The sequence below is a fragment of the Suillus plorans genome (genome assembly GCF_016647745.1).
Source record: "Suillus plorans strain S12 chromosome Unknown HD556scaffold_98, whole genome shotgun sequence".
In the NCBI taxonomy this organism is placed as follows: domain Eukaryota; kingdom Fungi; phylum Basidiomycota; class Agaricomycetes; order Boletales; family Suillaceae; genus Suillus; species Suillus plorans.
In genome coordinates, this window is record NW_024537482.1 from 64,278 (window position 1) to 83,674 (window position 19,397).

Consider the following 19,397-nt stretch of genomic DNA (forward strand, 5'->3'; position numbering starts at 1 on the left):
ATGACCATAGTCTCAAATGATCCCACTTTGTGGCCGTTCATCAATGCATATCGTTGTTCCAGCTATTTTGGAGGTTTGTGGAGAGCAGTTGGATGTTGAAGCTGATGTTTCAATCTGAACTTGGCTACGGTTTTGCAGTTGCCGCCTTTGTTGTAATGTCATATGATTGGGGTGAGCACGATAATATTAAAGGATTACTGATATCTTACAAGTATTTTCAGCACTCACATTCGGACAAGAGGTATGTCGATGCCATGACTGGAGCAGCCATCTCGCTAAGAATCTTTTTATAGGTTGAACTCATCTGGGTGAGTAGAGTCTCATGGCAGAAGGAACACACATGAAAATGCACTTATTTACAGAGGCAACGCTGGTCCCTAATGACAGTGATGTATCTCAGTGTATGTAGCTTGTTTGTCGGAGCTGCCATTTTGTGCTGACTTGAAAGTATCCTAGGTGCGCTACCTTGGAATCCTAGTTGCTGTGTATGTTCGGAAGGCTAAACAATTGGTGTTGTACTAATCATCTATCTCTCATAATTAGCCTGGATATCCTGAGTATGTTTCCTTAGTTCATTCGCTATCTTTGCTTCTTCTGACCAACGGCATCAGTCGGTATTCCGACCATCTTGCTGACAGATACAGTGAGTCTTCTGTATAAACGCCTACCATTCCCCTCAAACTAATCATGGTGTTCTGTAGCAGTGGGTGTGGTTCTTTGCTGACTTCTCAGTCCACTGATGTCTGCCACACTATACTACCAAAGATGTGAGTCTGTTTGGAGTGTGTGCTACGTGAGACTGGTCACTGATCGGATTTGTCAGGTTGGATGATGTACATTATATCTAATTGGACGGGTCTTGTGGTATTTGCGATGCTGTGGGGTAAGCTTTGCACTTGTGAGACCTCAGTGATATTGGAATGACTAAAACATACTGCAAGCCATCATCATCACTCAGCTGCATGCCATGTATCAATGAGACAGAAAGATCCTGATATTTCTCATTGTCACTTTCCTGGCAATCAGCACTTTTGGTGGAGCGACAGTCTTAATGTTAACGATGCAGACTTCAGGAGGTATGCTTAATTATGGATGAAAACGAACATGCACAGGGCTCATTGATGGATACCAGAGGAACTCGTTCTCTCCGGCACCTACCAGTGCACAATTGGCTATACAGGAGATACCCCCGTTCTGGATTCTGTTTTGTGGATAATCTTCATTGTTTGGGAGGTCCTCACACTATGTCTCGCAGTCTGGATTGGGGTAAAACACTTCCGTGAACTGCGATTACATTCAGCAGGAGAGATTATCGGGGACTTTTTTATGGTGTTGATGAAAACTCACGTGGTTTACTTTGCGAAGTAAGTTCATATTCTGATTATTGTCCTTTTGTCCACTGAAGGGTCGGACATGATAGCTTTGTTGCTGTCTCTTGCTTCGAGCTCATTATTGAATTCTCTCCCACATCATCAACGGTATGTCAATCTTTCACTTACCTCTACATGTGACCACGATCTATCATTTCTACAGATCCTAGAAGATCAGACTTTGTCTGGCTCGTTTGAGATTTTGATGGTCGTGCAGATGTTCGTGCTAGGACCACGGCTGATCCTTGGCATTCGAGAATATAATGCTGAACTTGTGGCTGACTCTGACGCAGCAACCGGCATGACCTCAATCGCTTTCCAAGAGTGTGTGCATATATCACGCCCGTCAAGTCTTCCGTGTTCTCCTCATTAACAGAGCTCACCATGATCAGGCTCAGATCTTCTAGAGTCTACGCATCTTGTGTTGACAGCTGTTAATTTCCTTACCGATGATGCAACAATGTTGTATCGTAATTGAATGGTCTTGCAATGCTATCTATCTCTCCTGCACGAACATCATTTCCATTGATACAGTCACCAATGGTTTGGCACGAGCTGGGAGGTCGTTTTGGGGATGCAATTTCAGCGGCATCGTGGCCTTAACCTTGGCAGCTTGGCTTGAGCATTTTCCACCAGGCCCAAGCAAGGGTTTTCAGGCGCAACACATCAGTAATGTATGCACTGTGACCTGTGAGACCTGCAAGCACACTCCCGCAAAGTCGCGGTTCTGGAGCATTTGGACTGGCAATCTCTGTTGGAAGAACGTCCTGCCAATATATCCTGTTAGTCAAATCAGCGGAGATCTCGACAGTTAGTACGTGCGGTGATTCACTGAGTTCTGTGTAACATGGTCAGCTAGACGCCCGTGCATAATTGTTACACCAAAAGGTGAAATACTGAAAGCTTATGTTTCAGTATCAGCGATGGTATATGTACTGATTATGAAAACTCAGGTAAGCCAGCGTGCTTACATTCTGATAAGTATTGTGAGCAGAGCATTCTGCTATTGCATGATCGTATGACCGTCTGTATTCGCTTGAGTAAAAAGTTGGACCAAGGAAAGAGTTCCACGACCAGATGGTGAAATTTGGCATCGACAGGGAAACAATTACAAGTGGTAGTCTGGACGTATGTGGGATTGGCATGAGTCAGGAGTTATACTCTATGGCAACACATACTTGAAACATAGTCTCCCAGTCAGATTTTTAGGCCTTGGTCGAATCACTGCGGAAGTGAGAAACTGATCAGACCTGGAAAGGGTACGAAAAGACGATGTAAACAGTATCTAAACAGATGTAGCAAATGACACAGATTCCGAGGTGTTAGAATCTGGAGAGATCCTCAATTCAGACTGTTATCCAACACTGGAAAACTCGATGTTGCAGAGGTGCACAGAAACAGTAGAACCTAAACCATATGTCTGAATTGTGTCTGAATATGATCATGATTGACTCGGATTAGTATCTAGTTACAAATGTGCAGATCCCTATGATTCTGGGGATTTGCCAGCTTCTGGGTGCTTCACACTGGCTTTTCCCCATTCCCCACAGCCCCCTTGTTCGCCTAACAATGTACGGGGCACAGCGCCGCCCTAGCGGTGCTCCAGAAAATCAGCCAATGAACGACACGAACTCGAATCCATACCAGTTTGGTTCCCCAGGCCACGACTCAAACCCGAGTCCATACCAGTTTCCACCTCTACTGACTCCTGGAACCCCGCTATCGAATGCTGGCGGTCATGTGCTGCCACAGGTGGATGATTTTTTCAGTCGACCGCCTCAGGCTGGTGAAGCCGCAAAGCCGCCGGCGCAGGAATATTGAACGCCGTCCCATTAGTGCTGCCGTGGTCTGGTTTGGTCCGGTTCAGAGGGTCCTGGACGAGAACCGAGAACTGAACCATGGTCCGGTTCTGCAAAATCTTCGAACCCTGAACCGGACCACAGAGAACAGTTCTCTGTGGTCCGGTTCAGTTTTTTTCTGGTCCGAACTCGAACCGAACCCGAAAATTTTCAATGGTGAGCGCGAAAAAAAAACATTGAAATACTACTTTACACATCGAGTAGCTACTCCAATGACATAGCTACATACTCTCTGCCTCCGCTCCGAATATGGAACTTGACTTGGCAAGCAGAAACCAGATAGAGGAAAATTGGGGAGATGAAGACAGGGCAGTATGCACAGTATCATTGTCCCCAGACGCTGTGAGGAACATGAAAGTAGGAAATGAGGACAGTGCAGTTCTTGGCAATGAAGGGTGCACGCTGGACGCTTAGACAGAGGATCACGTTGTTTGGCCGAGAGCAGACAGCGGGTGGGTGAGAGAAGGCGGGGTGAGAGACAGCGGGGTGAGAGACAGCGGGCAAGAGACAGCGGGCAAGAGACAGCGGGCAAGAGCAGCCAGCGAGGAGACAGCCAGATGGCTCGCTGGTGAGGTCGAGTGGGTGGATGGGTAGCTCGGGTTGGCCGTCGAGAGAATGGTCATGTTGAGTGGTGTCGTGCAAGGGACATAGTCTAACAGACAGTCAGCTTGGCAATTACGGATGGAGGTGAATAAAATACAAGAGTTAAGCGATGGTAAAACTAGCGCCATTACCGTTGTCAGCGAAGGAAGACATTCAGGACAACGAGAGAGGTACGTACAGTTTGAGTCGCGCCTCCATTCTCAGATGTTGCCGTCACCTTCTCGAGTGAGAGACAGCGGGGTGAGAGACAACGGGCGAGAGACAGAGGGTGAGAGACAGTGGGCGAGAGCAGTCAGCAGTCGTGCAAGACAGTGAGTGAGAGACAGTGGGTGAGTGAGACACGGCGAGCGAGCCAGCAAAAGCCAGCCAGCAAGAACAGCAAGCAAGTGAGAGGGGATGTGGTGAGGTGGCAGGCATTAACATAGGCGCAGGTGGCGTAGCGTGTGATGGGTTGTGCGCTGGTAGCGATGGGTGCTGGCCTGCACAGTGTTGTAGCCGGTCCTCAATGAATAGAACCTCCTGTTATACTGGAAAATATATCAAAGTTATATATCGGTTAGTTTATTAGCTTGATTGATGGTTAATTGGTACCTTGAGCTTGATTGGACAACCGGGAGCATGAAATGCGAGTGTCCGGACAGAATTGGAAGTTAGTTCAGATGTCGATGATCCTATGTAGAAGTCGAAGTACCCATGAGTGCGGAAGGGAAGTCACCAGCCTCGTCGACGAAGTTTCGGTTCGCGGTTCAGAACGGTTCGGGAAGGTCTGAACCCATGACCGAACCTCCCCAGGACCAACGAACCGTGAACCTCATTTCGGTTCGGTCCGGCCAAAATGGAGAACCGTGGACCAAACCATGGACGAACCTGACCATTGGTCAGGTTCGAACCACGGTTCGGAACCGGACCACGGCAGCACTAGTACCAGGAAGATGACAATACATATCACCCTAGGGACTGATCCTACTGACCTATACTCTTGATATAATGTATATACTAGTAAAGAGATGTTAGAAATAATATTCACCAGCCTATATACCTAAACACTAAAAAATGCGAACTGGTTTATGTTTTTTTGAGAGGTTTTCATGAATTTAACATATCTACTGATGTAGGACACTACAGAGGCTCAAACAAGCGGTGTAATATATTCATTAACACTCTAATATATGATATATACAGCCAGAATTGCTTCCCTGCTAAAGGGGCAAAAAAGCGAATATGTTTTAGTCCTGGGATGCACATATTGTAGTCAGCACTGTAGACTGCTGTACAAGCTCTCAGACAATGAAAAAAGCGGTCTATTGTATCATTTTATGTATGTACATGCCATTCTACTACTTATATACATGAGTGAGCAAGAGGAAAGCTCTGGTGCAGCAGTAGAGCCAGGGAGGTATGTGTGAATAGTGAGATTATTGGAATATCCTAATTTGGTGATTTTTCCGATGGTAGTGCTATTCTTGGAAGCCTGAGAAAAACATTTCCAGTAGCATCGAGATCACAAGAGAGATCCCGATCTTTAGAACCAGTGAGGCATCGTGCCTGTTAAGCTTCGTAAAGCTTCATGTTGGTGGCTCCGAGACAAACTTACAAAATGTACTGTGTATAGTTAGACACGGTTAAGTATCACCCTGCCATGAACAGGTGTCTCCTTACTATGGCGATGTCCGCTTTGTTGTTGGTCTTCAAAATGCAAGTCAGTATCAGATAACTTTTGGCGATACGACAGATTCATTGCTACTCCAGAACTAGGAGACATTCGTGTCAATGTGTTCACATTACGACTGACGAGAATCCGCAGAGTCTTATTTTAGTTCGGACAGCTTAAAAGAAGCGGAGCACGCTGAATTGAACGGACCAGAGAACACGCCTGATTATTTCGCGATGTTGACTCACCCTTCTAGAGTACCTCCTCATCGCCTAGATCTGAAACCAAATTGAATATTTGCGCCGTTCAACGAAACATCTCAGACTTCTCTACACACGCGAAAGCCGTTGCATCCCATGCATCAACTTCTCATACCGTTCGTCGTGGACAGTAAGCCGAAAGCAATTTCCGCTGTGCGCTGCGTATGCAACCACATTAAATGGTTGCCAAGGGCTCACGCTGGCGCACCAATCGAGGCACTCCTGCTTCTCGATTCAAAGCTTCTTTGATTGCTATATATATACCAGAACAATAATAACATAGCTCAAATCAGCATAGCGTTTTCTGCTCCGGCGACCCATAGCCGCAGATACTATAGGTCACAAGACCCTAGTACGCCAGGCCACAGACTCTACAGACGCTGTACAAGTCAGGAGGAGGTGCAGTCGGACCTACCATTAGTAGGTGGGCTGATCATGAGGAGTTCAGTAAGGGATGGGAGAGCGATAGTGACAAACACTTTTGAAACACTAACAAGACGACGAGCAGGTAAGATGAGGAAGGATGGAGACTTGAGAAGTTCAGAACAAAAACTCATCTACATACCAACTTGAAACCTGATGATAAGTAGCTGAGAAGAGGCGTAAACCAGCGTGCATCCTAACTACTATTGCGCGCTCAAGTTAGGATGTCTCAGCATGTATATGAGCCTAGCACCCAGATCGGAGCGCATGTCATTTGCAATGGACAAAGGGAATTTGAGGGACAGACGGATGGGCCGCGCGTGAAAATCTTGAAGCTCGAATGCGTCTACCAGTTAGACATGTGTAAAAAAATAAAACTCGATGACAGTCAATAAAAAGCAAGTCAGTGTCATCCATATGATAATGATATCTGCGACACACCTAGTAGTCGTCATCGAAGCATCAAAATTGAGAAACGATACCAAAAATAAAAACAACCATAACAGACCTCCGCACCAGGGAAATACAAAACATACAGTATAAATGAACAACAGCCTACTATTTTCAAATTCAAATCACATCTCCTCATCACGACGGTACTACAAGAGAGACCATCACTAGCAGTTGAGGTCCCAAACTCTCCTTCGTCGAGCATGGTGTTCGAAAAACAAACATTTATCATACCTGCTCGCCGCAGATTGGCCTCTGTTGGATGTTGCACATCTTCCAGGACTTCATTGACAGAGGCTGGACGATGACCTAACCACAAGAGTTGCAGCACGCCTATGTTTGGGATAGCAGCCTGACTGTCGTGCGATGCATGGAATACTCGGGTCATATGTAGCGCCAGTTCCAACACTGTCACAGATGCAGACGCCGCGAAAGCCAACTAGAGCCATTCTCGATAAATAGTCAACGCATAGATACCACCACGAACTCACAGGAAGAAGGTTAATCTACAATGCTCCATCAGTCATTGAAAATCAGCATCTGTGCAGTCCACTTACATTGAGGCGTAGAGCAATGAACTCCTCGTTAACATAGGCTGTTCCATTGCTAGGGTCAATTCCTCCATTGGCTACGCCCATTTGTCCCGCTAAGCATGTGACACGGAGTGAGCGAGAACAGGGCGATGCTCAAAAACTTCAAACGTGTCCCTTACCTAGCCACATGAGTTGTGCAGCAGCTCTCGCAACAGCAAATTCTAGTTCATCCGGTCTCAACGTGAAATTGGAGATCAGAGAAGCACCGTCTTGGGATTGTGTATATTCCTCAGTGAGATTCAAGCCTATCAACGGCATGATATACCTAGAAGTCAAGCTGTACGTGAGACATTTTAACAGTGCAGTTTAAATTTTTTGGCCTACTCGTAACAACAAAGAAGGATTTAGTATTTTAGGCCTTGGTCGAATGAAGATGGTATCCTTGACCAGTGGTCTCCATAAGTACCTAGCTAATCATCAACCAGTTGACACCACATCGCTCGGTAAGTCGGACCGGACGTCGATGACCTCAAGTCTGTCAATAGATCTTGATCTGGAGAGCATATAAATCCTATCTTTGTCGATCCAAATGTCCCTCAACAGTGCATGAGCACCGAACTTTCTGTGCGAAAATGCGACTTGAACGTAAGGCAGGGAAGTTGTCAAGCTCTCTCCACGTGTGCCAATTCTATCGACAATGATACATGTCGTGGACGGCTCTTTCACCACTCGTCCTAGACCCCGCGCGTTTGTCGCAGCTAGTGGGCTAAAGTCCAATAGTTGTAATATAAACTGCCGGTTGTGCGCGCCGACATGGAGTGTCTGCAAGACTCGGTTTCCGTTGATTGTGGAATGAGATGGTCGCTGAAGGATACGAGTATTTGAGGGGCCCCAATGTTCCCATGGTATTGGCATTGCTGCTGCCATTTCGTCGAGGTCGAAGAAAATCCTCGTGGAAATGATCAAGGCTAGATTATCTCGAGCACAACGCGTAATAAGGCATATGAGTCGATGTGTGGGGTCTGAGGTGCACATCGTCGCTTGGGCTTGCATATGTAGCTGTGAGTCATACCCAATATCATCTATCATAGGAAGGCACTGTAGTAGCATCGATGGGATGGGTATCAGAAAACACGCCAGAAATTCAGGTGTTTGGGACATGTTCTCAATTGAATAGAGATTCAAGTTATCGGCTATAACCAGCAATCGATTGTTCCCGAGGAAACAAAATTCAATTGGGCCGGGTCGGTCGAGTACTGCACCGCTGAGGATGCTCTAAATTCAGAATCAGCCATCAACTCTTTTAACTCTTTCAAACCAAAGCTCACACTGGATGTTGTCGAGTATTTCCAGTCCCAAATGTGCAGCTGCCACACCGAATTATTTTCATCGTTCAAGCGACGCGACAATGCGATATGCCTCCCAAAACCTTTGAGCCTTGTTTTTCTCGTTACAGAGCGCGAGTCGTCCGACAGAAACAGTGTCTCTCCAGCAGCCTCAGGGTGAACACCATCACCATCCAGGGCCCCAAGGTTAATATAGACTGTATTGTGATCAGCGGCATAAGCGACAGCGATTAGGTTTTGTGCTGGGTCCATAAACACATCAAATTTGCGTGAGTGTGGAACCGAACACAACGTTCCTGGGAGCCAGTTTCGCCGGATTGACTGCTGTGAGGGCTTTGGATGTACTGGAAAGATCATGGCCGTATCTCCTAGTCGGTCCCACGAGCAGAAATACCCACCAGCAACAATGATTTCTCGCAATAGCGCTGTCCTTGTTACGGGGACCATTTTAAGGAAAGGGCGGGTGTCAACCTTGAACCATGCGTGAGCTTCGTCTCTCAAACGCTGCAGACGCTTGGAAATAGGTATGCTATTGTCCGGGTTGGAGATAACGAGCAACTGTTGTCCATTTATTTCAACGATGTACTGAAGTTCGGAGGAGGACAAGTACGTCTGGCGAAGGGTCCTACATACCTGCAAGAGGATTATCAAAACGATTTAGAATCTAGAACAACGAGAACATGAAAGATGGCGACCCACAGATGTACACCGAAGAATATCTCGGTGAGGAAGGAAACTCAGAATGTAAGACAGGAGTTCTTCGGCAAGAGACAGGAATCCTGTTTGGGGCTTCATTTCGATATATGATACTACTAACACTTGAAGGTGAACGTTTGAACACTGAAATAAGCAACTACTAGTTGCGCATGTGCCAGCCTGCAATTACATAAGGTGCAACTCCACAACTTGCACTCAGACACTCGCCTACAGCTATTCGTACTGATCGAGATCTCTGAACAACAAGGTTCAAACGTTCACCCGAGTGCGTGTGTCAGGTAGCTCCCGGAGTACTTGTCCCGTTTGAACGTCCGATCCCACCTGCTGCTGAACTCGGACTCGTCCGGCGCTTGGCTTAGTGCACCGGTTTCTTCCGATCCCCAATTAGCTACCGTAGGCTACCGCGCTTTCTTCCGGAGATCAGTACTTGTGTTATTTTTGGCCAATGGGCACGACCGGGGGGCACACAGGATTCTCATCAGGGCGCCGATGGGATTTGCTATATTGACGGATCAGGGAGCCCTCAAACCGGAAGGCCATGATGTGCACAGAGACTCGGAGCGGTAGGAGACGATAGGCCCACACACCGTCTGTTTTCCGATTGTAGTAGGACCGCTCACACCCCGGACTCCCCCTATAAAGATCCTGGACTTTCGTCGACACAGGGACTCATTCTTCTACCCACTCTCCTAACTACACATCTTCCTTCAGTCCTCATAAACTCAGTCATGAAGGTAGTGATGAACCTTCTGTCTTCGATTACAAGATCTGATGCGCTTGCGCTTATAGATCTTAGCTATCCTGTACAAGGGCGGTAATGCTGCTACGAGCGAGCCCCGTCTCCTTGGTACTGTGGAGAACCAGGTTTGTCTCGTTGAGAATATCTTCGACAGACTTACTCATGCTTTCCATATAGCTTGGTATCCGCAAGTGGCTCGAGTCTCAAGGCCACGAGTACATCGTATGTGTCGAAGTTTCTGTCGGCATGCTTACGCAGTCACTTAATCTACTCATTTGTGTAGGTTTCGGACTCAAAAGAGGGCGCTGACAGCGACTTCCAGAAGCACATCGCTGATGTGCGTCCAAGCCCCACTACTGTACATATATCCGCGTGTACTTACTCTCTTTCTTAGGCTGAGATCTTGATCACGACTCCATTCCACCCTGGGTACCTCACTGCTGACTTGGTCGCGAAGGTATGATGATCGTTGAGCTATCGTCGATATGAACGGTTCATTCATACTTCTGATAGGCCAAGAAGCTTAAGCTCTGTGTCACCGCTGGTGTTGGCTCTGACCACATTGACCTCAACGCCGCTGTCAAAAATGGTATTCAGGTCCTAGAGGTCTCAGGATCCAATGTCGTCTCCGTCGCCGAGCATGTCGTGATGTCTATCCTCCTTCTCGTCAGGAACTTTGTTCCAGCACACGAGGTATGATGACCCACTGGCGCGCGTTTCCCTCTGTTAATTGCTCGCCATTCTCAGATGATCGAGCGCGGAGACTGGATGGTCTCTGACATTGCTCGAAATGCCTTCGATCTTGAGGGCAAAGTCGTTGGCACCATTGGTGCTGGTCGTATCGGCTACCGTGTCCTCCAGCGTCTGATGCCCTTCGACTGCAAGGAGCTCCTCTACTTCGACTACGCTCCCTTGCCTGAAGGTTTGTACCACACTATCTTCGGTTTTGTACAGCTTTATTCATGTAATTACAGCTGCTGCTAAGGCCGTCAACGCTCGTCGCGTCGAGGACCTCAAGGACTTTGTCTCGCAGTGCGACGTCATCACCGTCAACTGCCCTCTGCACGAGGGTACACTCGGCCTCGTCAACGCTGATCTTCTCAAACACTTCAAGAAAGGTGCATGGCTCGTCAACACCGCTCGCGGTGCCATCTGCGACAAGGACGCCGTAGCTGCTGCCCTTGCAAGTGGTCACCTGAACGGTTCGTGACCCCCACCACCTGATATCTGCACATTGAGCTTACATGGCAACAGGTTATGCTGGTGATGTTTGGAACGTCCAGCCCGCACCCAAAGACCACGTCTTGCGCACGGCTAAGAACACCCTTGGCGGCGGTAACGGCATGGTACCCCATTACTCTGGCACCACCCTCGATGCTCAGGCTCGTTATGCAAGTGGCACCAAGAGCATCATTGAGAACTACCTCTCTGGCAAGGCCCAGGAGCCTCAAAACATCATCGTCGGTATTGGCAAGTTCGAGACCAAGGCTTGTGAGTACCCGTTTAGACATGTTGCTTGTCGGTCTTGTCTGACATATTCTTGTAGACGGTCAGCGTTGAACGTTGAGCTGCGGATGTGCCTGCCAAGACCCTTGTTAATATCATCATGTATACAAAATTTACTTGCACCTGTATGTCGATGGGAAGAAGGATGTACATTACTGACAGTAGGAAATACCGAAATATATGAATTTCACATTTGCACGAGTTCACTGAGTATCTAGCGAGACTGGGTGGTACACTGGGATGTAAATATACAACTCTAGTTCGCATACTTTCGGGCGAGAAGGATTGATCTTGGATTGATCGATTCAGAGATCATGCAAGTTGATAGAACACAACGAGACTGGCCACGCAAACATTGCTGACATGCCAGGCGTATTGTAGTAGACAATAGTGGGTGTACTGTGCCTACCACACTGCGTCTAATTAAGGCACACTGACTTTTAGAATTTGGGATCGAAATCAGCGTATGGTCACTTACAGTAATCAGGCTGGAGACTTGAGACGGTGAGCATGAGTTCCAGTTCAAGTAGAGATCCACGACCTAAAAGCGATCCAAATTTCATCTTACGCACTCCTTGTCTAAGCACGTTGTTCTTGTTCGACCTTGACTTGCAATTGGTCGAGTAGATCCTGGACAAAGATACATAAGCAACAAAATTAAAGATAAGCCTTCCTTCAAAAATTATGACAAGAGTGGGATTTGAACCCACGCCCTCTTACGAGGATGAGAAACCTGCTATCAGGCAAGCTTTCGCTTGAGTCACACGCCATAGACCGCTCGGCCATCTTGCCATGGTTCACTAGTCCGCGACTTGCCAGCCATACTGGTCCAAGACGTTGCCTATAATCTCGTTGGAAGACAGTTAACGCGCGACCGAATTATATTCAGTCCATTTTTCTCAACTGTGTAGGGGAAGAAGGGGGACAACCCAAGCTGGCGCGTGACAGGCTTGCAAAACACGAGTAGTTAGACAAAGTCGACACTTATAAACGAGTGAACGTCTTTGACACATGTTTGGGCAGTACTCACATTCGTCAAATTGCTTGAGCTTTATCATTGCATCCACGAAGAACACTACGGTCGGCGTGCACGTAAGGAGCTGACATTCACCGTGAAGTGGGCTGCTTGTAGCACTGGAAAGTTGCACGAGTTACAATATTAACCGATATCATCCATCGTTGGGATTGTCATCGGAGACGTAGGTCCCTCAGGCCTCAGGCTTGATAGAATGCCTGACCGGCACAAACGCGTAACCAGGAAGTCCAGACCTTGTTGTGAGGGGAGACGCCGAAGGGCAAGATTAATCGGAGGTGGTGCATCAATTGCCATCACGTGGACAGACAGATATGGCCAGACTTTCGAACGGTATGATCAGGTATGACGGTAGAGGGGCTATGTGTATTCGGCCACGTCTATCTGAATAAATAGCTGCATTGTAGCATACACACGGCTCTATAACTCGAGGAGGATGCGAAAGAGTACAGTGAACTGAATGATTACGGAGAAATATAATGTCAGGAGCAACGGAAGGGAAGCAAAAGACTGCAGACGTCAGTCAAGACAACGGCGTGAAAGAAGAAGCAAACATACATGATGCACTAATCGTCGCTGACGTCACCGGTATTCTCGGCGTCACTTGATGGTGGTGGGGTTTGCTTCTTCTTGCGGCTGGCTTTAGGTGCACCAGCCGCAGCCTTTGGCTTTCTAGGCTTTGGCTCCTTGCCACGATTTGGGTTCTCAGGTGCTTCCCGCCACATTGCTGCGATCTTGGAGATGTATCAGACATGAAATGGACGCATATATGCGCATATACGCACCTCGGACATGGCTTCTTTGATGGGTGCGCCGGGATGTGCCTCCTTCCACTCTTTCATATGAGCTTGTACGAAGAGGTTGTATGCACTTGGTGCGCGCTTTGGTTTGTCCTCCTTGTCTGTGACAAAGTGAGTACGATGAAGAAAAAATATAAAGGGACGACGAACCAGCCTTGGAGGTCTTGGTGTTAGCGCGTTTTGTTGCAGCCTTTGTGGTTGATTCTTTACGACGATGAGTGGATGTTTAAACTAAAAGACGCGTTGAACTGACCTGTTGCTGATTTTGCCATGATGGTTAGGATGAGGGGTGAATTTTGTTGATTGATTTGAGGGTTATCGATCTTTAAACGTAGTCGCGTCGGGGTTTAAACGCGACGTGTTATTATCACGTGGTGGGGTGGTCAGTGCACCTCGGGGAATAGCCGAAACCTATTTGAGGAGAATGTGACCGCATCAAAAAATCTCAACTCTCTTTGTCTCTCTAGCGCTCGTCACCTAAATTAGTCCTTGATCATTACCGGCCAGACCATGTCTCCGTCCGCTCTTTCATCTGCCCTCCTTGCTGTTGCGGCTATTACCTTTGTCCACGCTCAGCCTGACCCTGCTGACCCCACTCCTCTCGTTGATAAGCACTATGCCTACCCATCTGGTATCGTGAGTGTGCTTGTAGCATGCAGCGGCGCGCAATAGAATGGTACTCATCGTATATTAGCCTTACCAAGTCGACTATAATACCGCTGCTCTTCGCGGTCCTCAAACTGGTTACAATATTTGCAACTCCACAACTGAGAACCAGAATTCCTTGTGTCAAACTTCGTTCGTGAACCACATAGACGGTCAGTTTCGCCGTCTTTTAATTTATTCACGGTTTCTGAAATCATATAGACTTCTGCCTCTGGGCTCCCCCACAGCCCAACTCCACCATCGGTGACACCGAAGGTCAGGAAGTCGCCTGGTGCACAAAGCCAGGACACGGTACTCGTCTCATCCCCGCCGGTGCTCTCCAAGGCGTACAGCTCATCAAGACCCCCAACTACATCCAAATTGCTGGTTTCATTGACCAAACCCAGGTCAACATCGCTGCTAATGATTACGGAGGCGAGTTGGACCCTCACGGTGCTGATCTGGTGAGCTAGAAATTACTGTGTGACACCTCCCACGGGTGAAGTCTCAACGTGACTTGCAGCGCGGTAACCCTCTTGGCGGTCTCATGTACTCTAACGCGTTCCCCAGCAACGGTGGTAACAACGCTTCTTACCAACAGGTTATTGACTGGACAAAGTGCGTTTTTCCCAGCCTCTTGTCCACGTGTCTCATTTCCCTTTTAGCTTCATGGGTGGCGACGGTTTCTGTATGAAAATCTGCGATCCCGCCGGCCAGAACCAACAGGCCCTCTGCCAAAATATCTATGACCGTCTTGGGTGCGCATACAACGCACCCAACAACGCACAGAAGGGTGTTTTCGAGGTCTGCGATGGTGACGACATGTCCCCCGTCGGTGTCTACACTACCAACGGCGCTACCTCGACCTATTACCAACCCGCCGAATCTCTTGGTCCGATCACCACCGTACCTTACACCGCCACACCTGCTCCGAGCTCGAACTGCGTGACGTACACAAGCACGTCACTGTACACGGGTCTGCCGACGCCATCAGGCGCGGCCGCGAGTTCAGGTGCAAGTGGAGCAAAGTCAACAGCGAGCGGCACCAATTCCGCCGCATCACCGGCTAAAACTGGTGGTGCTGCCACCATGGGTGTATCGCTTGGCGCTGGACTTGTTGGTGTGGTGTTCGCGATGGCGTTCTTGTCGTAAGGCAGTGCGGGTATCACTGTTGACGGGGAGAGAGGTTGTTGCATTCGCATACCGCATTTCTCTGGGCGGTCATTTTATTTCATCGCACTTTATAATACCCCACTGCATGAATTTTGGTTGACATAGACACGCGGATACAGACGGACTGACATTGGTTGCTTATCCGTTCATTGCATCGAGATTGGAATAATGCACGTTTTAATGTCATTGATCTGCGTAGACATGAAGTCTGCTACAATTAGGCTTCATTGATTATGTGGGTTGGCAAGCCAAATGTGTCTGTCATCCCGATATGAGTGACCAATTTATCATTTGGGAAATCATAGGTAGGTTAGAATTTCAATTTCAAATTTTCAGTTCGTCGCGACCCACGTGATCATCTGTTCATCTCAAAGCCAAATAAATCCACTTTCGACTCAGTCATGAGAGAGGAGTCCATATTCACCCGGTACTGGTATAGACTTATACAGTGGACCACGAAAATTCGGGCGAAATGAAGCCCAACACGAGAGGGTTTCCTCTCTGGCTGAGGAACTCCACTTCTACATTCTGCGCTTCCTTCCCTAGTAGCGGGATATTCTATCTGTGAGCCGCAACCCAGTTTCTATATATGTTGATGTTAACGTGGAATTCTATCCTGACAATCCTCGTCACTCGTGCAGGTATGTAGGGCCCTTCGCCAGACATACATGTCCTCGAGCTTCAGTCTCATAGCCGATGGACATATTTACCTTAGATGACACGGTTACGATCATCACAATACTCCAAAAGCCCTCACAACAACCAATCAAGTGTAACTGGCTTCCAGGAACATTGTGTACAGTTCCCAACTCAACCAAGCTCTGTGCGTTCATGGACACAGCACAAAACCTGATCGTCGTCGTCTATGTTGATCACGAGACTCTTCCTCAACCTTAGAGCTCTGGATGATGATAGTTTTCACCCCCAAGCTGTTGGACCGACGTTGTTCCTGTAGGAGCTTCCCGGATACGAGGACCACATGGATTCAGGGGTGTGCAGCTCAAAGCTATGGGGAGGTATATCGCTTTGCAGCGTACTTCGTCAAAGCGCAAGGCGTGGCAGCTGCAGATTTGGAACTGGTTAGAGCCTTGTTCAGAAACCGTCGGCAGATTGAAGAGTAAAACTTTCCTATGGCGAGCATATACAAAATTCACCATTATCATTTTGGGTATGAGAGGATGGCAGGTACTTCTCATTCGTCACAGTGTTGCTTGCTCTGGAGGATTTACTCGACATTTGATATGGCCTTCCCGAGTTATTCAAGAATATGGGGTGAAAACAATACGTCCGATAAGGCTCCTCACACTACTATTATCGGACGATGCATGATTGTTGTCCACAGCGAAGGGTATCGAGACAAAGGCAGGCGTTGATAGTGTTCGTTGTCATGCATTTTCAAGCAGGTAAAGCGAATAGCATCAGCAGCGCACATCGTATGTAGGTCCAGGGTGAGTGAGATGTGCCAGCCAGGAGACCCTTCGATGTGAGTGTGCAATGAAGGACGACAGTCAAATTCAAAAACCAACCGCAAAATCCTGGAATCCAAAGCATACACAAACCCATTGGATGGAAGACAGTTGTGTCTTTCAAGAGATCTTGATCGTTCGCTGAATTGTGTTACCGTTATCCAATGGTGGGTGCAGAGTCCAGACCAACTTGGAAGCGAAGGAGAGGCGCCAGCTGGGAAATGGACAAGGTTATATTGACGAGGACACTCCAGCACAGACCCAACATATGCGGTAGCAAAAGAACTTATGCTGATGGGATCTGGAGAAACCGGGTTTCACTCACACTATGTGCCATACAACGGACGTCCGAGTTCAACAACAATATTTAGTAGACTTGAGAGATGGGCAGGTAGGCCTGGGACGGTCCGAGCAGTCAGCCTCATTCAAACGGGACATTCATTACCTGAAACACACACTCGGGTGAACCTTGTTGTTCGGAGATCAGTACGAATAGCTTGAGACGAGCGTCTGAGTGGTTGTGGAGTTGCACCGTTAGGGACGATATTATGTAATTGTAGGCTAGGACACTTCAAGTTGGCACACGCGCCTTCAAACTTCAAGTGTTACTACTACTAGTACAACGAGATGAAGCGATTCCTGTCTCTTGCTGAAGAACTCCTGTCTTACATTCTGAGTTTCCTTCCTTACCGAGATATTCTTCGGTGTACATCTGTGGGTCGCCACTGTCATTCATGTTATCGTTGTTCTATAATCTAGATAGACTGATGTTCTGACGATCCTCTTGCAGGTATGTAGGACCCTTCGCCAGACGTACTTGTCCTCCTCCGAACTTCAGTATATCGTTGAAATAGGTGGACAACGGTTGATCTCAGGCTCCAACACGGATCATAGCATACCTATTTCTAAGCGTCTGCAGCTTTTGAGAGACAAAGCTCACGCATGGTTCAAGGTTGACACCCACCCTTTAAAAATGGTCCCCATAACAAGGTCCCGGGGATCTCGAGACAAGATTGTTGCTGGTGGGCATTTCTGCTTCTGGAATGCACCAAGAGATACGGCCATGATCTTTCCGGTACTTTCAAAGCCCTCGCAACAGTCAATCCGGCGAAACTGGCTCCCAGGAACGTTGTGTTCGGCTCCACACTCACACAACCTTGATGTGTTTATGGACCCAGCACAAAACCTAATCGCTGTCGCCTATGCCGTGGATCACAAGACAGTCTATATTAACCTTGGAGCCCTAGATGGTGATGGTGTTCACCCTCAGGCTGCTGGAGAGAAACTATTTCTGTCGGACGACTCGGAAAACTCCTTTGGTATGACATTCGTAAGGCTCAAAGGTTTTGGGAGGCATATCGCTTTGTCGCATCGCTTGAACAATGAAAATCGGACTTCATTGGACAAGGTGTGGCAGCTGCAGATTTGGGACTGGAAGTACTCGACAACATCCAGTGTGAGCTTTAGTTTTAAAATAGTTGAAAGACTTGACGGTTGATTCTGAATTTAGAGCATCATCAGCGATGCAATACCCAACGGATCCGTCGACCCAGTTGATTTTTGTTTCCTCGGGAACAATCGATTGCTGGTCATAACCGATAACTTGAATCTCTATTCAATTGAGGACATGTCCCAGCCGCCGGAATTGCTGGCGTGCTTCCTGATGCCCATCCCATTGAAGTTATGGTGCCTTCCTCTGATAGACGATATTGGGTATGGCTCACAGCTGCATATGCAAGCCCAAGCGACGATGTGCACCTCAGACCCTACACATCGACTCATATGCCTTACTGTGGCATTTAGTACTCAAATCTTCATCATTTCCACGAGGATTTTCTTCGACCTTAATGAAACGGCAGCAGCAATTCCAATACCATGGCAACATTGGGGCCCCTCAAATACTCGTATCTTTCGGTACCCATTTCATCTCAAAATTCACATCAACGGAAACCGAGTCTTGCACACACTCCCTGTCGACATGCGCGACTCGACATTTATATTCCAACTATTGGACTTTAGCCCGCTAGCTGTGACAAACAGGCGGGGTCTAGGACGAGTGGTGAAAGAGCCGTCCACGGCATACATAACTGCCGATACATTCGACAAATTTGAAGAGAGCTTGACAACATCCCTGCCTTACGTCCAAGTCGTATTTTCGAACAGAAAGTTCGATTTTTCACAGTTGAGGATTTTGTGGATCGACAAGGATAGGATTTATATGCTCTGCAGATCACCGAGCTCTATTGACAGACTTGAGGTCATCGACGTCCAGTCTGACTTACAGAGCGGTGTGGTATCAACTAGTTGATGATTAGCTAAGTACTTATGGAGATCATTGGTGGAGGATACCATCTTCATTCGACCAAGGCCTAAAAATCTGACTATGGGAGACTATGTTTCAAGCATGTGTTGCCATAGAGTATAACTCTCGAGGCCAATAATCCCACATACTTCCAGACTACCACTTATAATTAATGTTTCCCTGTCGATGCCAAATTTCGCCATCTGGTCGTGGAACTATTTTTTGGTCCGACTTTTCACTCAAGCGAATACAGACGGTCGTCGTGCAATAACAGAATCCTCTGCTCACAATATTCATCAGAACTCAGTGAATCACCGTACGTACTAACCGTCGAGATCTCCGCTGATTTGACTAGTAGCATATATTGGGCAGGACGTTCTTCCGACAGAGATTGCCAGTCCAAATGCCTCAGAACCGCGACTTCGCCGGAGTATGCTTGCAGGTCTCGTAATTTGTATACTTTGTACACCCTCCAGTATCAATGCCAGACGGCAATGAACGAGACCGGAGACATCTAGAAT

The 19,397-nt window shown here is 47.7% G+C and overlaps 7 protein-coding genes and 1 non-coding gene across 8 annotated transcripts; 4 read left to right on the plus strand and 4 right to left on the minus strand.

The window, feature by feature from the left end:
• HD556DRAFT_1450057 (uncharacterized protein) lies at positions 1–3,191 on the plus strand (the record flags this gene model as incomplete). The annotated part of the gene is made up of 13 exons (XM_041307710.1): positions 1–73; positions 139–171; positions 222–241; positions 294–308; positions 363–401; positions 457–485; positions 544–557; positions 612–643; positions 1,067–1,076; positions 1,133–1,364; positions 1,421–1,478; positions 1,534–1,694; positions 2,921–3,191. 13 exons carry the CDS (start codon positions 1–3, stop codon positions 3,189–3,191), a joined length of 987 nt encoding a protein of 328 aa, XP_041153549.1.
• A 4,374-nt stretch (positions 3,192–7,565) lies between these two features.
• HD556DRAFT_1531193 (uncharacterized protein) lies at positions 7,566–9,352 on the minus strand. The gene is made up of 3 exons (XM_041309488.1): positions 9,195–9,352; positions 8,478–9,128; positions 7,566–8,424 (listed from the first exon to the last, which is right to left on the minus strand). The coding sequence occupies exons 1-3, from the start codon at positions 9,288–9,290 to the stop codon at positions 7,627–7,629; spliced, it is 1,545 nt and encodes a 514-aa protein (XP_041153550.1). The 5' UTR covers positions 9,291–9,352; the 3' UTR covers positions 7,566–7,626.
• Positions 9,353–9,467: 115 nt separating this feature from the next.
• On the plus strand, positions 9,468–11,535 carry HD556DRAFT_1417301 (uncharacterized protein). Its single transcript, XM_041304365.1, has 13 exons — positions 9,468–9,486; positions 9,642–9,700; positions 9,738–9,766; positions 9,806–9,946; positions 10,002–10,076; positions 10,129–10,173; positions 10,235–10,288; positions 10,346–10,408; positions 10,465–10,644; positions 10,699–10,873; positions 10,926–11,153; positions 11,206–11,442; positions 11,498–11,535. The coding sequence occupies exons 4-13, from the start codon at positions 9,941–9,943 to the stop codon at positions 11,509–11,511; spliced, it is 1,077 nt and encodes a 358-aa protein (XP_041153551.1). The 5' UTR covers positions 9,468–9,486; positions 9,642–9,700; positions 9,738–9,766; positions 9,806–9,940; the 3' UTR covers positions 11,512–11,535.
• Positions 11,536–11,768: 233 nt separating this feature from the next.
• HD556DRAFT_1067907 (uncharacterized protein) lies at positions 11,769–12,406 on the minus strand. Its single transcript, XM_041296055.1, has 4 exons — positions 12,362–12,406; positions 12,178–12,305; positions 11,936–12,087; positions 11,769–11,876 (listed from the first exon to the last, which is right to left on the minus strand). The coding sequence occupies exons 2-4, from the start codon at positions 12,249–12,251 to the stop codon at positions 11,863–11,865; spliced, it is 240 nt and encodes a 79-aa protein (XP_041153552.1). The 5' UTR covers positions 12,252–12,305; positions 12,362–12,406; the 3' UTR covers positions 11,769–11,862.
• Positions 12,143–12,249, minus strand: HD556DRAFT_t120. Its single transcript has one exon. It is a non-coding gene; the product is annotated as a tRNA-Leu (tRNA).
• A 328-nt stretch (positions 12,407–12,734) lies between the features above and the next one.
• Positions 12,735–13,677, minus strand: HD556DRAFT_1417304 (uncharacterized protein). Its single transcript, XM_041304366.1, has 5 exons — positions 13,544–13,677; positions 13,441–13,494; positions 13,276–13,391; positions 13,049–13,224; positions 12,735–13,000 (listed from the first exon to the last, which is right to left on the minus strand). The coding sequence occupies exons 1-4, from the start codon at positions 13,560–13,562 to the stop codon at positions 13,057–13,059; spliced, it is 357 nt and encodes a 118-aa protein (XP_041153553.1). The 5' UTR covers positions 13,563–13,677; the 3' UTR covers positions 12,735–13,000; positions 13,049–13,056.
• Positions 13,678–13,800: 123 nt separating this feature from the next.
• Positions 13,801–15,087, plus strand: HD556DRAFT_1248749 (uncharacterized protein; the record flags this gene model as incomplete). The annotated part of the gene is made up of 5 exons (XM_041298793.1): positions 13,801–13,926; positions 13,985–14,108; positions 14,158–14,399; positions 14,459–14,553; positions 14,601–15,087. The coding sequence occupies 5 exons, from the start codon at positions 13,801–13,803 to the stop codon at positions 15,085–15,087; spliced, it is 1,074 nt and encodes a 357-aa protein (XP_041153554.1).
• Positions 15,088–17,112: 2,025 nt separating this feature from the next.
• On the plus strand, positions 17,113–19,140 carry HD556DRAFT_1067918 (uncharacterized protein). Its single transcript, XM_041296056.1, has 3 exons — positions 17,113–17,288; positions 17,365–18,030; positions 18,085–19,140. Exons 1-3 carry the CDS (start codon positions 17,202–17,204, stop codon positions 18,880–18,882), a joined length of 1,551 nt encoding a protein of 516 aa, XP_041153555.1. The 5' UTR covers positions 17,113–17,201; the 3' UTR covers positions 18,883–19,140.
• The last annotated feature ends 257 nt before the right edge of the window (positions 19,141–19,397 follow it).

Coding starts and splice junctions, on each gene's coding strand:
- HD556DRAFT_1531193 (XM_041309488.1), bottom strand. CDS start 9,290: ATGAAGCCCCAAACAGGATTCCTGTCTCTTGCCGAAGAACTCCTGTCT. Junction 9,129..9,194: donor ATATTCTTCGGTGTACATCT/GTGGGTCGCCAT, acceptor ATCCTCTTGCAG/GTATGTAGGACCCTTCGCCA. Junction 8,425..8,477: donor AATACTCGACAACATCCAGT/GTGAGCTTTGGT, acceptor TTCTGAATTTAG/AGCATCCTCAGCGGTGCAGT.
- HD556DRAFT_1417301 (XM_041304365.1), top strand. Junction 10,409..10,464: donor CTGCTGACTTGGTCGCGAAG/GTATGATGATCG, acceptor TACTTCTGATAG/GCCAAGAAGCTTAAGCTCTG. Junction 11,154..11,205: donor TGCAAGTGGTCACCTGAACG/GTTCGTGACCCC, acceptor ACATGGCAACAG/GTTATGCTGGTGATGTTTGG.
- HD556DRAFT_1067907 (XM_041296055.1), bottom strand. CDS start 12,251: ATGGCAAGATGGCCGAGCGGTCTATGGCGTGTGACTCAAGCGAAAGCT. Junction 12,088..12,177: donor ATAGCAGGTTTCTCATCCTC/GTAAGAGGGCGT, acceptor ATCTTTGTCCAG/GATCTACTCGACCAATTGCA.
- HD556DRAFT_1417304 (XM_041304366.1), bottom strand. Junction 13,392..13,440: donor CACCAAGACCTCCAAGGCTG/GTTCGTCGTCCC, acceptor ACTTTGTCACAG/ACAAGGAGGACAAACCAAAG. Junction 13,225..13,275: donor TCAAAGAAGCCATGTCCGAG/GTGCGTATATGC, acceptor TACATCTCCAAG/ATCGCAGCAATGTGGCGGGA.
- HD556DRAFT_1067918 (XM_041296056.1), top strand. CDS start 17,202: ATGAAGCGATTCCTGTCTCTTGCTGAAGAACTCCTGTCTTACATTCTG. Junction 17,289..17,364: donor ATATTCTTCGGTGTACATCT/GTGGGTCGCCAC, acceptor ATCCTCTTGCAG/GTATGTAGGACCCTTCGCCA. Junction 18,031..18,084: donor AGTACTCGACAACATCCAGT/GTGAGCTTTAGT, acceptor TTCTGAATTTAG/AGCATCATCAGCGATGCAAT.